This window comes from Vicugna pacos, chromosome 8, assembly GCF_048564905.1.
Source record: "Vicugna pacos chromosome 8, VicPac4, whole genome shotgun sequence".
In the NCBI taxonomy this organism is placed as follows: domain Eukaryota; kingdom Metazoa; phylum Chordata; class Mammalia; order Artiodactyla; family Camelidae; genus Vicugna; species Vicugna pacos.
The window spans coordinates 65,156,081-65,171,520 of NC_132994.1; the positions used below are offsets into that span (position 1 = coordinate 65,156,081).

Sequence of the window (15,440 nt, forward strand, 5' to 3'; positions counted from 1 at the left end):
TGACAAGACAGGTTGGTACTGGGTGTGTGGGAGCCCGGAGTAGGAGCAGTTGGCTTAGCCTGAGAATTCAAGGAAGGCCTAGACCCAAGTTCAATGTCAAAGGGTGCCTAGTGGCTATCCAGCGGAAAAGGTGGAGAAGACAGTGGGCAGAGAAAACCGAACACACAGGGCTTGAACGTGTGCCCTGCACATGCTTCCAGCGTGTTCTGGCCACGTGACGTTTACATGATCTTCTCCTGTTTCCCTCCCATACTGCATTTCCACTGGAGGACCACGAGCACCTGGGGGCAGAAACTATTTTCCTCATCTTACTGTCTGCCTTCAGATTCATCTAACACAGCTCAATAAGTGTTTATTGATCTCAGATGAGTTCAAGTGCATGTGGACTCTGGGTATCAATCAAGGTAGAGATAAAAAGCCAGAGATGATTGCCTCGGGGGCTCAGGAGACAGGCCAGTGTGATTAGAGAGACCAATTTAAAGATATGAATGATATATCTTTTATTGTTTTTAATTGAATGTTGATGCCTCTGCTTTTTTGGCCTATAAAATCTCTTTTGTTTCCTTGCAGAGTGAAGAGTTCCACATTTACACCCAGTATTGCACTAACTACCCGAGGTATGCATTCTGAGTGTGCAGGCGTCCTTTTGCTCACCTCTGTACTGTTTTGAGTCGGCTGCTGCGGTACATGTGCTGGTCAGGCGTTATGTGCTGAGTACCATGGGAAAGCTGCAAACCTGCTGAGAAAGGACTGCAGGGGTACCCAGATACTGGTCCCTTCAGTCCTGGGGACTCCCCAGCAGAGCCAGAGTAGGGAGAAATCGTGAAAGACCTTGATGGAGACCAAAAAGATTGTTAGATGTCCTTCAGTGGAAAACTGAGTAAACCAGCTGTGTTTGGCTGTAAGTCTTATCTATCGATGATTTTGTGTGTGTGCTGTGTTTTTAAGAATATGGGATGCACTGCTAAGGAGTTTATATAATCTAGCCAGGGATGAAATATCTTACGTTTTTCCCTGTATGTTTTAGGAACTACGTAAGTTGTATGGAGTATAGAGAAAGGAAAGATCATGATAAGCTTATGTGAGAAAAGAGGACCAGCATCCCGCCTGGATCTTTGCCTCTGTTTTGCTTGCACTGGGGGTGCTGGCAGGAGAGCCATCTGGGGAGTGGCCACTGGACAATATAGAGACCATTTGAGTAAGGGAATCAGCCTAAGAACGTGGACCACACTGTAGGAATTTCTTTTTCCTGCAAAAGATATTTTATTGAGTATTTACTAATTTCCAAGTACTGTGCTCAATACTGTAAATACACAATATTGTTAAATTTAGTTTTCCCAGCAATTTAGAGATACTGAGGGATTAAAAAAAAGCAGAACACACAGACACACTGACAGCACAGTGCCTGGTGCCCCCCAGGCTCTTAACGACTGCTAGTTGATCATCATCCCACCCCATTCCCACTGCATGGATGAAATAACTGGGCCTCCAGTAGGTTTATTGATTCTACAAGGGTCACATAGCTAATAAGTGACCGAATCTGGCTAGGATTTGAACCAAGGTCAGTCCCACCTCAGACCTTGCGCCACTACATCCTTTTAAAGTTTCTGCAGCTTTGTGCCTCCCCCTGGCCCGTACCTTTCTACTGTCTGTTTTCCCACAAGACTAGCAGGGCTCGAGTTGTTATGTTAGAAATGAACCAGGAAGAGAGCTCGGGAGACTGTATGTACCCTGTAGCCATTCTTAAAAGAGGCGTGTCCCAACGGATAAAGTGGGTGGTGGGATCCACCTAGAAGAGAAGCCAGCAGGCTGAGCCCTCGGGCCACTGTGGTAGGGAGAACGAAGGACCGTTCCTGCTTGGGAGTGGTGCTGGAGAACCAGAGTGGGTTAGAAGACATGAAGCCAGAGGCTCAGATCTGCTGATGGCAGAATACTTTCCATTGGAGGGTTTTCATCTCCTCTAAATTTTGGTTAGGATAGCCTGCTATGGTGATTTATTTGGTTGGTAACCAACCATGCTTGTCCTAGGTTTCCCTGAAAAAAAAAAAAAACAAACCAAAAATCAAAAACAAACAAACAAAATACCCACATGCAGATTAGTGTATTTATCACCGTATCCTCACCTGTAGTTTACACAGTTCCACTTAAGCAATGTCCTCACCTGAAGTATTTGTTTCCATCTCTCTGCTGAAGATGTCAGGAAATTGTAGGACGCCCCAACTAAATCCGTGGTCCTTACATTAAAAGGCAACATTGCACCATACTCTTAATTCAAGGAAGTCACAGAATCAGCCCTCAACTTCTCCATAAAACTTCCTCCTAAACAAAAGGAAAAAAAAAACATTTCAACTCTGAAGAATCAGCAAAGTTCTGGACCTAGTTCTCAGGAGCTGAGATGCTGGACTGGCTTGCTTGGAGGATTATGCCTGTGTAAATTTCATTATAAACATTTCATTTGAAGAAATAACTTCTGAATTTGCAATTCTGGAAGTTTATATTAAGAAAATTTTTCTGACTTAGTAATAAGAATACAGAGTACAAAATAGAGGCAGCTTTTACATACTAAGCTGCTTCAGGGTCAGGGGACAGGCAGAGTCATTTGTGCAAGGACATTTTTGAGAGCCTGTCCTTCACGGAGCACAATTCCAAGCTTGGGGTGCATTGGCAGGAAACAGGAACTAATGTCCTTTGCCTTCTAGCAGTTTCTATTCTTTTGAGGGTCAGAATGAAACAAATGAGGTTGTGGAATGGCCATTAGGGAAGAACAAATCAATAAATACAAGTTAACATAGTAGGAACACAGCAACGTGTCATAGAAGCTAAAGGTGCATGACATAAAGGAGGAGTAAGTCCCAGAGAGGAGAGGATTCAGGACAGTTTCCTGGAGGATACTTTTTTATTTTGAGTCTGACTTTGAAGAAGGAAAAAAACAAGTTATCAGAGTGACGCTCCCCAGACACTCTCAGTGAAGCAGGCACATTCGGCTCTTGCCCAGCTGTGTGGTTTTCACATTCATAGATTTTGTCTCATCTGCTTACCTCCCATCAGTTTGCTCTCTGAGGCCTGAGGTTTCGTTTCCCCTGTCCTCACAGGGCTGCCAGGTGTTCCAGCCCATCTGACAACACGTCTTCCCCCTTCAGATCCAGGCTGGTGATATTAAATGTCACCTGCACACCTTGACAGATGTCCTCCTTCATACCAGTCACGCCCCAGCGACTTCACAATGAAGAGGCAGAAGCCATCCTTCTTGTCCCCGGGGAGGGGCACAGACTCGGTTAGGGCATTGTCCTCAGGTGTCTCCCAGTGGCCTGAATCTGAAGTACTGCGCTCAGGATTTCTTATCCTTGGGCAAGAACTCAAGACTTCAGATGATCAGAGGACTAAGTGGGCAGCTAATTCTGACTCTGAAGAACCTTAGAAAAGTTCCAGGGTCACATAATGGAGAGTTTTGAAATCTCAACTTAAGGGGGAAATAAACCCATTTGAACAGATATTTCTCAAAGCCGACAAGCACAAGAGGGATTCTGATAGCTTAAATAGGGGACCTCCATGCCACTTCCTTCCAAGGAGTTTTATTCTGTTGTTTGGCTCTATCTGATTTTCTAAATTAGCCCTGAAAACATGTAACTGATTTGGAGAGAGAAGGGCTGAAATTACTTCCACCTGCTTCCTTCCAAGTTATGAGACCAGAAGATTTCAATTTACGTGTGTGGGAGACTGCACAAACCCACCAGCTCTTTTATGTATAAGATGTGAGCATTGTTGCAACCATCCCTCTAAGATTGGAGGGCGGTGGGGGGGCATACTTACTGCCTTTGGAGTAGCTTGGGGTGGACAAGGAATCCTGAGCCGCTTTTCTAACTCACTCTGTAAGGCATGCTCCTTAAGGACTAAGGCTATCCAGCTATTTCAGAAGCTGAATTTAGAATGAGGAGAGACACTTGAAGGTAGAAAGAAGGCTCTCTTCTGAGATGCTCAGAGGGGAGTTCCCTGGGGGATTGAAATCTCCAGAGACCTGCACATAATGTCATGCGCTTTGTGCATTTATACAAAGGTTAACAGCAGAGGGAGTAACAAGTGTCTGGCATAGGGCTGGATCTACTGGGAAGAGGCACCCCTTTTTCTTAGTACAAAGGTGCCTACTCCTTGCAATCTAACTTATAAACACTGAGTACAGATGTGCAATTTGAGCACTGCACAAAGATGCCAAGACAGGGCATAATTAGGGGCTAATATCCAATTTAAGTCCCCTTTGCCGAGCCCTGTGTCCTGGCAGGAGCTGCATCTCCCTTAAGGAAAGAGATTGCTGTTTAGAATCCATGTGTCCACGTTCTATGACCTTTTTATTAAGTGTCTTTTTCTTGTTCACCTACCCAGAGGGACACTTTTTCCTAACCTGGCCCAGAAGGATTCTAGTCTAGCTATAGCTCTGTTGCCACCTTACCTGCGTTAAGGCATATACACTTACTCTGGCATTTAAAACTTGAATACCGATTAAAAAGTATTTCTCCTTGCAGATCGGTGGCTGTGCTAACAGAGTGCATGAGGAACAAGACACTGGCCAAATTCTTCAGGGAACGTCAGGAAACTCTGAAACACTCACTGCCTCTGGGGTCCTATCTCTTGAAACCAGTTCAGCGGATTCTCAAGTATCATCTCCTTTTGCACGTAAGTTTCTGCCTGTGCTTGAAGTGCTTTCTAGGGGATGGGGATTTTGTGTGTATGTATTAAGTTTAGGAGGAAAAAAAAATCAGAAAAAGCTGTGGACATATGGAAACATTTTCCACACTCATACTTTACAACTGACTAATCTGCTTTGAGGAATTAGAGATATTTATATGCTTGGCCTGCAGCCTCATTGACAACAGCCAAGGGAAAAGGGTCATTTAATCTCTGATGGTGATAAGGCTTAGGAGGACTTCACTCTGGGCAGTGACAGTTTCAGGCAGGGAGCTAGCATCTTAATGAACACCAGATTTTTTTTTTATGTTTTATTTTATTTCCATGAGCCTGGATTCAGTAGGCAGTTGAAAGGGAGAGCTATTTGTCACAGGCTGGCTTTTGTAGGAGCAAAGAGAAGGGGCTGAAAAGGGAGCAGACAGATGAGCAGTGTGATGAATGACCTTTGGGCTGGGCTTTGCATCACTTCAGGGTCTGTTTTCTTTATATCATTTCCCATTATTTGTACAAAATTCAAGGAGGCTTTAGAAAAAAGGTAGACGTAGCTCTTATACATTCTCATTTCTTATCCTCCAAGGAAGTTGATAAAAAAGGAGTGAAATGTTCTTGAAAGTAATTTCACCCTGTAAGTAGGACTGATTGCCTTTGCAACTTGAGACAGGCTAGCAGAGTGGTCAGGGGCAGGGTTCTGGGGCAAGACTGGCTGGGTTTAATCCCATAAATTTCCCACGTTCATGGTGGATCACAGACAGTCAATAAAAATAAGCTATTACTCACTGTTTCTAATACTACATTAAAAATCTTTTCTTAAAATGACTTTAATCCAGAGCACCAATCTATATCAACATGCCTGCAGTTTATCTGTATCTCTTTTTAAATGATTCCAGGTTTCTGACTCGGGTAATCATTCCAAGGTTGCTCAGTTCACACGCATTTACAATTTTAAGAACTCTTTATGATCCAACTTTACCAGAAATTTCTCAGCTTTGTCTTTTTGCCTGGGTGGCTCATCTTGGGAGAACCTTATGTCCTGTGAAGCCATGTCAGGGGTGTTACTTTAGTTGTCAAGTTGGTATTGATGGCCTCTAAATGTGGTGGGACTGATCTGCTGAATTAGTGTCCAAGTGGGGAGGGTATAGCTCAAGTGGTAGAGCGTGTGCTTAGCATGCACGAGGTCCTGGGTTCAATCCTCAGTGCTGCCTCTAAAAATAAATAAACCTAATTACCTCCCCACTCCCTGCCAAAATAAAATAATTAAATACTACAATAATAAATAAAAATATTTTAATCAATCAATCAGTCAATCAATGTCCAAATAATTCTTTAGGAAAAAATGCTACCTTTCCCAGGGTAGATCTTCGATGGACTCGGCTGATATGGCCCTTAAGACTAATGTGTCCCAATAATCTCTAATTACAGCCTTCTAGACAGTAAGTCATTCAGAAGAAAAGTCTAGGATCTCCATTACATAAGCATGTCGGATACAGCACGTTGAGATCCTTGCTAAAAGCTAGCTGCTGGAAAGAACAGCCCTTGCCCTCTAAATTAGAAGCTGGTGTCTTCATCATTCCACACTGCTGTCGTGAAGTGCCACAGACTGAGTGGCTCAAACAATGACCACTTATTCCCTGCGGTTCTGGAGGCTGGAAACCCAAGGTCAGGGGGCCAGCCTGGCTGAGTTCTGGGTTGCAGACTGCCTCCTTCTCCTCCTTTCCTCGCATGGTGGAAAGAGGCAAGATTGCTCTGTGGGGTCTCTTTTATGAGGGCACTAACCCCGTTCATGCGGTCTCCACCCTCACGGCCTCATCACCTCCCAAAAGCCTCACCTCCTAACACCAGCACATTAGGAGTTAGAGTTTCAACATGTGATTTTGTGGAGGATACAAGCGTTCAGCCCATAACAGCCAGTAGTGAAGAAAAAAGGGAAGAACCATGGTTTGATTAATTGAAAATGAACTTCTGGTTGTCCTTAAAGAATTTTTGCTTTTACAGTTGACTTAGAGTGTTCCTTCTGTGTTATTCACATCATGTCAGAGTTGTGTGGCCATCCATGAAGATGCCACAGCAGTGCACTCTGTGCTTCTGAGTCTGTTTATTCATGAGTAAGATTGCGTCTCAGACTAAAAAAGGAAATTATTATTTTTAAAAGCTTGCTCTTGGTCTTTAGCTTACCTGAGAGTTGTTGGTTTAGTGATGCTGTTTCATAGGACCTTTCTTAACAGCTGAGTCTGAGTGTGGAAAGAAAATGAAAATTCATTCCAGTTTCAAGCTGGATGGAAAACTTGGGGACTCAATAAAAGTAAGAAAAGATTTTAAAGTTTAGCGATGAAACTAATCATAATTTGTACCATTAAGATTCAACCTCCACCCTTGTGCATCATGTTTGTGCACGATAAGTGTCATAGAAACGATCTGGTTGACGGTAATGTCTTCTTACTGTCTTAGATACTTCCATAGGGATTTAGATACTTGCAATTTGTTGTTGCTCTTTTAGGAAGATACAGTTTCAATTAAATAAGCATTTATTTACCACCCAGCTCTCTGGTGGGCACTGTTGAAGAGATAAAGGATTAAAGGAACTATGCAATAGTCCATAGTGAGGGAGGGTACAGCTCAGCGGTGGAGTGTGTGCTTAGCACGCACAAGGTCCTGGGTTCAATCCTCAGTACCTCTGTTACAAATAAACAAACTAACAAACTTAATTGCCTCCCTCCCCAAAATATTTTAAAATAAAATTAAAATAGTTGGACAAAAGAAAATTTAAAAAACAAAGCAATAGTCCCTATCCTCAGACTCATGAAGAATCTAGGGACATGTGTCCTATGTACTTGAAAGAATTAGAACTAAGACCATGTCCCTTTCTCGTCTCCCTGGGATTGGGGAACTCCAGTGCTCAGCTAAGTGCTGATGTTACGTACTTTTGACCATCAGAGAGAGAGGACGTGAACCGTGAGATCTCGCTCAACACTCAGAGGGATTATCTTTAGAGAATTTCATTTAGGTTTTAAAGCCTTGACTACATGAAAATGCACTTGCCACATAGGTATTTTTTAAACATAATATCCACTATTTTTTGCATCTGTTACATATTAAGCCCTGTGTGTGAGTTTTGCTTCCTCTGGGAGAAAATATATACATATATATATTTCCTATATGGTAACAATGAGACCTGTATTACTGAGAACTATACGTACTACATTGGCCACCAGGTAGTTCAGAAGTAATATTATCTCCCCTGTCTCCTGCAATAACTCTTATATCTCCATGAGACTTAATAACCCGTATACTTGTTTCATTTTATCCTCCTTGTCAGATTCCTCCTTGTGAAATTCTCTATTATTCCTAGTTCCATTTTCATTCCTATCTTACCATTGTGCTACTTATGTTTTAATATTTTTTTTATTGAGGTATAGTCAGTTTACAGTGTTGTGTCAATCTCTGGTGTACAGCGCAATGCTTCAGTCATATAGGAACATACATAGATTTGTTTTCATATTCTTTTTCACCATAAGTTACTACAGGATATTGAATATAGTTCCCTGTGCTATGCAATATAAACATTTTGCTACTTATTTCTGGCACGCTATCTCAAAATCTTTAGGAATGACAGTGGTGTGTAAATAAATAAGCAAAAATAAAATATGAGAAACCAGTCATAGAGGTACCATTTGTTTCATGGAATATATAAGAAAAAAATTGAAAATAACTAGGATTATTTTGGTTTTGTTTTTTGGGTTTTTTTTTTAAGGAAATAGAAAATCACCTTGACAAGGACACCGAAGGCTATGATGTAGTGCTTGATGCTATAGACACGATGCAGCGAGTGGCCTGGCACATCAATGACATGAAGAGGAAGCACGAACACGCTGTCCGGTTACAGGTGAGCCCTTGGGGCCCGCAGTGCCCAGCGGGGCGGCAGCCGCGCCAACTTGTTACCACTTCCCAAATCAGACATAAAGGCTACTCGGTATTGCACTTCATTCATAGTCTTCACCCCAGTTTTCCTTGAAGGAAGATCAAGACACCCATAATGGTGATTGTTGTTTAATGTAACTATTCAAGAGAAAGTTCAGAGCCCCTTCAATGACCCACATTAAAAATTGAGTCTCCCCGGGCCTTTATTTTATATTAATTACAAATAAGTAATTCCTGTGGAAAGCAACTTTCTCCATACTGTTTAAAGGCGGTTTAAGGCTCTGTTCCTCTCTCACTAGTTCATGCAAAATCATGAGGTGATGAACGTGTGGTGAGGGGGCAGGGGACTCCGAGGAAGGAAAGCTAAGCCTGGAACCAGGTTCTTAGCAATTTCACTGGAGACGAGACTTAACCACTTTGTTTTAGATTCCTCATTTTAAAAATAAGTCAGGTTTACCAAGTTCCCTTCCATCGCCAACATTTTGAGCCTTCAGTTCCAGGGAACTTTGGCTAGATGATGCTAAGTCAGTGAGCATGTCCTGGGCACCTCAAAAGATGCACTGTTTAAAAACAAAAGGTCACGTGGGCCCAGAGGCTGCTTTTAGGCTCCTGGTTGTCCCTGGAGTGAGACTTCAAAGCCCAGAGTGATTTCGTGCTATGCAGAGCACCTCCATCCAACTCCAGAGTTCAACATCCTTTGGCCCATACATCCGAACAAAACTATAGGTTTCATCTATGGGCAGCCAGAGTGGTACGATGCAGCTGTCTGTCCAAAATCAAGGGAAGGTGACATTCAAATCTTCCAGGCTGTATCTGCTTTTTGTAGCAGTAAGAAAAGTCTTAAGCCTTCATCATCCAAGTGTTTTGTAGACATAAGGTCAGACATAATGTCTGTTACTTATTCATAAATGGCTAACCGCCTGGGTTTTCCTACCTTATGAGTCTGTCTGGCCGTCTGAAGACACCGCTAAATCAGGCTCTGTCTCAGACTCCCCTCCACTTCTGTCCACATCCACCTTCAGTCAATCAAGTTTGGGTGGCTTGGCGGGCTGCTTAATTAAATGCCGTTTGTGAACATTTTCATTTTCCAAAATAACAAAAATCGGCTTCCTTTGAAAAGGGTTGATACGGACGTCCAGTAAATCCCGAAGAAACGTCTAAGTCATGTTACCAGTTTATGTTTATCAAGTTCCATTAAAAACCCAGTGGTGAGGAAACATTCACTTCCTTTTCCCCAAATAAGTGGAATTAATATCAGGAAGTTTCTCAGAAGATGTACCTTGTGTGATTTTCCACAGGCTTTGGTTTTGAGTTACTTGTATGAGGCGTGGACGTCAGTTTCTGGAAGAAGGTTTTCCAAGTCAGTAGCTCTGAAGGTTTTTGTCCAGAGCAGCCAAGCGAAGGATGGCTGAGAAGACCACACACCAGTGGCCTCTTTACTTGGCCTTTGAAAGACCACTCCGCTGCCAGTCTTAGCAGAGGGATTATCGAGGGATGGAAATAAGCAATTGGCAACGTGGCAAATAACAACTTGATGCATCTTTGTTAACCCTTAAGTGGCGCTGCCCGTAAATGTAGATTTATGCCAGGGACATCAGACACCATTCTCTACCACGCACGCCCTTTACAGCCCATCACCGATGTTTGGACACCACCCTTGGGGCTCACCGAATGGGCCACCGTGTCCTCACTGCCTTGCCTTCCCACCTCCGGTGACATCACAGGGAACTCTCTCTTTTTCAGGAGATACAGAGCCTGCTCACTAACTGGAAGGGGCCAGACCTGACCAGCTACGGGGAACTGGTGCTCGAGGGAACCTTCCGCCTCCAGCGGGCCAAGAACGAGCGGACACTCTTCCTCTTTGACAAGCTGCTTCTCATCACCAAGAAGAGAGACGACACGTTTACGTACAAAGCTCACATCCTGGTAGGTCCAAGCAGGGGTCCGGGGCGAGGACTTGGGGCGCTGGTTCCGTTCCCTGGCGAGCCTGCCTCTGCCCTCTCTGCTCTCCCTGCAGTGTGGCAACCTCATGCTGGTGGAGGTGATACCAAAGGAGCCCCTCAGCTTTAGCGTCTTCCACTACAAGAACCCTAAGCTGCAGCACACGGTTCAGGTGAGAGCACCGCCCTGGCCCCCCCACCAGGCTCACCCTTGTGTGATGAGTGCCATGTGTCCGGTGGCCTTTCCAGGGCTTTCTGGCCACATCATGTGTGTCCTGTCGGGTCAGAGGGTCATAGGGGCATCTGTGTCTTGTAAGTGGTGGGGCTGTGTGACCATCCACATCTCCTCCTGGCAGGCGAAGTCGCAGCAAGACAAACGCCTGTGGGTTCTGCACCTGAAGAGGCTGATCCTGGAGAATCACGCGGCGAAGATTCCCGCCAAGGTAAGACAGCGTGGTCGGCAAGCAGCACGATGTAAAGGCTCTCAAGCCCTGGGAAGGCAGCCTGACGGCAGTGAATGTTCACCTTCACCGTGAAGACAGTTGACAGGGGAGGGAACAGCTCAGTGGTGGAGCATGAAGATGGCCCCTTGGGAATCCCAGCATCGGAGTGATCTGCGGGAGCTGGGGGATCTGGAGAGTTTGGAGAACAGCCGAAGGAAGAGCAGCCACATAAGGCAGTAAGAAACACGAGGGAGGGTGGGCTGGGAACCAAGGAAGGAGAGAATGTCACAGAGAGGGAGTCTCAAAGGCTGCAGAGGTGAAAACAGATTCCAACAGAAAAGTAGGTGTTAGATTTGGCAACTAAGAGATAACGGTGAGATGGCAGTGGGTTGGAAGAGAAAGGGAGAAATCAGGGGCAGACTAGATGTAGACTTCTTTCTTTAAACAAAGTTCAGAAGAGACAAATGGTGGTAGGTTGAGAAGAGGTCAGATCAAAGCAAGAGTTTTGTCTCCATAAAGAATGTTGTGGATGTGATCAGGCTGAGGGGGAGAGGGGAGGGAGGAGGAGACAGGAAGGATAAGGGGCAGGGGTAGGGAGGGTATAGCTCGGTGGTAAAGTGTGTGCTCAGCATGCAAGAGGCCCTGGGTTCAATCCCCAGTACCTCCACATAAATAAACCTAATTACCTGCCCCCCACCAAAAAAAGATAAGTGGGAATACTCCTTGGAGTATGACTCAGGGGAGGTGGCAAGATCAGTTCATCCTTAACCCCAGAATTTGGGGGGCCATGTACTGTAAATGTAATTTAATAAAAACATTAGATTATGAATTTGATGCTAGAAGCTCAGAACTTCTTATTTACCAAAAAAGTATGCAAGAACTTTGAATGCATGCCTCCACATATAACACTATGGCTTTTTTAAACTTTTAAAGGATAGAGGTAATCCCGTTGGTCTTAGGAACCAAAAAATTGGTGCAGCTCCAAATAAAACTAATATATCTATTCACCTCTTCTACACATACTACACTATTTATATTAACTTTATCATTAGGTGTAGGGGTTAGTCTTGGAAAAGGTCTGAAACATCCTCCCTGAGCTGGGAGAGAAGAAACATGAGACAGGGTAGAGAAACTTCAGGGCAGACTTGAGGGAAGACAAAGGGTTTGCCGTCCCCGGAGTCGGGTACAACAGCAGAGTGGGGCAGAGCTGCGGCTGCGTGTCTGTGGGGAAGTGGGAAGGTCAGAACATGTGCCAAAGAACATGGGCTAGCGAGTCAGAGGGGATGACCACGGTCATCTGTGAAAGGGGTCTAGACCCCACTGAGGCTGGCCACCACCGTCAGTGTGATGAGGCCATTTTAACATCAGTTCAGCAACTTGGAGACTAGTGTTGAGGAGCCACCGTGCACGTGGGTTCCCCAAGGCTGAGGATGGGCAGGGCGGTGAGGGGAAGGGCAGCAGGGCAAGGGAAGGCACAGCGCTAACGAGCATGAGCTCCCGGCTGAGTGGAGAGTGGAACCAACCCAGAAAATAGGCATGGGTTGAAGGATAAGTCAGAGAACTGGTTCAGCAAGAGTTAAAGGTGAAGCGATGGAAAGAAAGAGATCTGTAATTGAAGAAGGGACTTTGGGAGTCCCGCCTGAAAGGTAGGGCTGTTCTGGGTGATGAAAAGGCTCTGGGGGCATCCGGGATTATGTGTTGCCATTCTGAAGAGGAGGGAACAGAGATACAGTGGCAAGAAACAGAAGTGAAGGTGGAGAGTGGGTTCTCCATGTGCATGGGGAAGTGGTCCATGCTGGGGCAGGGAGGAGTGACTTGGAGCAGGAAATGGGATGAGGACCATGAGAGTAGAACTGGGTGGAAAATAAGGAGAACTGAGACTTTTGAGAAAGGAAAGTCTATTTTGCTCCTTGCATATGTTTGTACATTTCTTTGCCTATTTTTTGAAAAGTGTTTGAAGCTGGTTCCCAGGGGCTGTCAGCAACGATGCTGCGCCCAGGAAATGATTGCACATAGGTGTGTGCTTTGACTTCAGCAAGAGTCTCATTTCATCAGGATGTTTGTTCCCAGATGTTAGGCAGCCCAGGCAGAGAGGCAATTGCGTTTTCTTCACGGTTAGTCATTTGTTTGCCGGCCTTGCGCCCTGGAATGCCCTGCTGAGCAGGGGCAGTGTGTCTCTGATATGCCCCACCTGTTGTCTACCTGTCCCTGGGAAAAGCAAAACTGCCACAGGGATTTGGAAAGGCATTTATCAGCCATTACAAAATGAGACTAGCCGACAGACCTTCCTCTTTCTCCTGCACCAGGGGTGTGTATTCCAGGCAGTTTTCCCTTTATGTGTTATAATGGATAATATAGTCACAGTAGAATTATACATTTTCGTCCAAATTCCTGATCCTTTTAGAATGGAAACATTATCTGTTTTCAGCTACAACTTCTTGAGCAAACATACACTGTGCTGAGTACTTTATTTTTCCATTTCACTCTTAGCAAGACACCTTATGAGAAAGGTCTTACTCTCCCCATTCTAGAGAAAGAAAAACAGAGGCTCAGAGACCGTAAGTGAACTGCCCAAGTTTGTACAACTAGTACATGAGCGAGCCCAGATTCAAACCCAGGTCTTCCTGGCTCCAAAGAGCATCTTAATCACATTGTTCCCAGGGAAATGAAAGCACACTTACTGAATGTACTTTATCCACCACAAGGTTATAAGGATTTTCTATTTTATTTAAGCAGGATCATTAATAAGTTAAACTTTTCACTTCTTTTCTCAAGACATCTTAAATTGTTTTCTTAAAGCTTTCAAAATATATTTTATTCCCATTAAATAAAAGAAATGCATAATCAGAACAAACATGTTGAAAAAAGGATCACTGTTCTAATGTTGGAAATTCATTAGGATAGTTTCTCCTAACTTCCTTCACTTCCTTTAATCCAGTGATGGTCCCTGGCTGACTCCTAGTGGAAGATGTAGGAATAGTACTTTTCTGAAATTAAACGTCAAGATAGAAAACAAAAACAAAAACAAAAACAAAAACAAAAACAAAAACCTGAGTTCTTGAAGTCAAGTTTATAGATATCAAAAAGCTTCCTGGAAACTAGCCAGATGGTCCATTCATACACATGGCGTATAAACTAACTTTTGTCCAGATTAATTGGGAGTAAGATAGAGGTAGAGACTTGCATTTTATGTATTCACATGGTTCTGTAGATGCACTTCTCAACATTGAGCTAACATTTGTGTTTGAAATTAATTTCAGCTAGTAATCTCAGACTTGGAGTATATGATAAAAATATCCGTGTTATAAAAATCTAAGCATTTGTTTTCTCAGAATTAAGGTGACTTCATCAAGGCTTTTTTGGGGGGGAGGGGATAGGTAATTAGGTTTATTTATTTATTTTCTTAATGGAAGTGCTGGGGATTGAACCCAGGACCTCCTGCATACTAGGCATGCATTCTACCACTGAGCTATACCCTCCCCCCTTGTTTGTTTGTTTTTTAACTAAATATGATTGCCACTTAGCCTGGATGTTTTTACTGTGGTATTACATATTGTGACAAAGTATTAGTAAAATTATTTTTAAAGTTATTTTCAGCAGAATGTTTGTAGGTTCGGTTACACTACTCTTGAAAAATGAAAATGACACTAAACAGGCAAGAAAGGCTACCTAGTTTTAATCTTCTTTGAATCCTCAGGCGAAATGATTCCTGTTACAGCCGTTAACTTATTTTCTTATAGTCCCTTAACCTTTGATAACATATGGTAATAATCACAACAAAAAGAAGCCTCAAAGCAACAAACTTCAGAAGGTTGGGGTTGAGATGAGGAGAAGTATGTATGTAGAGGAAGCAAGACTCAAGGTTATCAGGGCCAATGCCCTGCGGGAGTACATCTGGAAACTAACTCGGGCTGAGTACCTGCCATTTGGTCCCGGTAGCAACCTTGAAAGGTCAGTCCTATCTTACCATCTGAAAGTTGAGGAAACACAGGCAGAAACGTGAGAGCACCCGCTAGTTGATGCTAGAGCTGGAATCACAAACCCTGTCCTCCAGGGCCCCTCCCCCACACCGCAGCTCGTTCAGAAGTGATGGTGGGTGCAGGAGTGCTGCAGGCAGCTGGGAGTCAGCTGATACTTGCACAGTACTTGGAAGAAGGGCAACAGAGGAAACTTCCGGCTGCTATTATGCATGCAACTCAAAAGAGTTTTAATGCCCCAGTGATATGGAGAGGGTTGGTGGTGTAGACGTGAGGTGCTATCCTTGAGCCTTTGGTTCCATAGACCAGGATTGGATTCAGTCACTAGGGTCCAGTAGCAGAAATCTAGACTTTATGATAAACTGCTCAGCCAGGTTTTGGAACCTTTAGTGAAAGTTTCTCTCTCGCTCTCATTTTCCCCTCCTCTCCCTCTTCCTCTCGCCCTCCTCCTCCTCCTCTTCATCCCTCCATCCGCTTATCTCATT

The 15,440-nt window shown here is 44.1% G+C and overlaps 1 protein-coding gene and 1 long non-coding RNA gene across 5 annotated transcripts in view; one reads left to right on the forward strand and one right to left on the reverse strand.

The window, feature by feature from the left end:
- Nucleotides 1-15,440, forward strand: part of PLEKHG1 (pleckstrin homology and RhoGEF domain containing G1) — a 211,015-nt gene that overhangs the window by 177,853 nt on the left and 17,722 nt on the right. For all 4 annotated transcript variants that reach the window (XM_072966035.1, XM_031679958.2, XM_031679961.2 and 1 more), the window contains 6 exons: nt 571-617; nt 4,518-4,668; nt 8,429-8,560; nt 10,339-10,521; nt 10,613-10,708; nt 10,892-10,978. In XM_072966035.1, coding sequence (XP_072822136.1) covers nt 571-617; nt 4,518-4,668; nt 8,429-8,560; nt 10,339-10,521; nt 10,613-10,708; nt 10,892-10,978 — 696 coding nt within the window. The remainder of the gene's footprint in view (nt 1-570; nt 618-4,517; nt 4,669-8,428; nt 8,561-10,338; nt 10,522-10,612; nt 10,709-10,891; nt 10,979-15,440) is intronic.
- On the reverse strand, nt 1,719-2,312 carry LOC140697909 (uncharacterized). Its single transcript, XR_012075289.1, has 2 exons — nt 2,162-2,312; nt 1,719-2,034 (listed from the first exon to the last, which is right to left on the reverse strand). It is a non-coding gene; the product is annotated as an uncharacterized lncRNA (long non-coding RNA).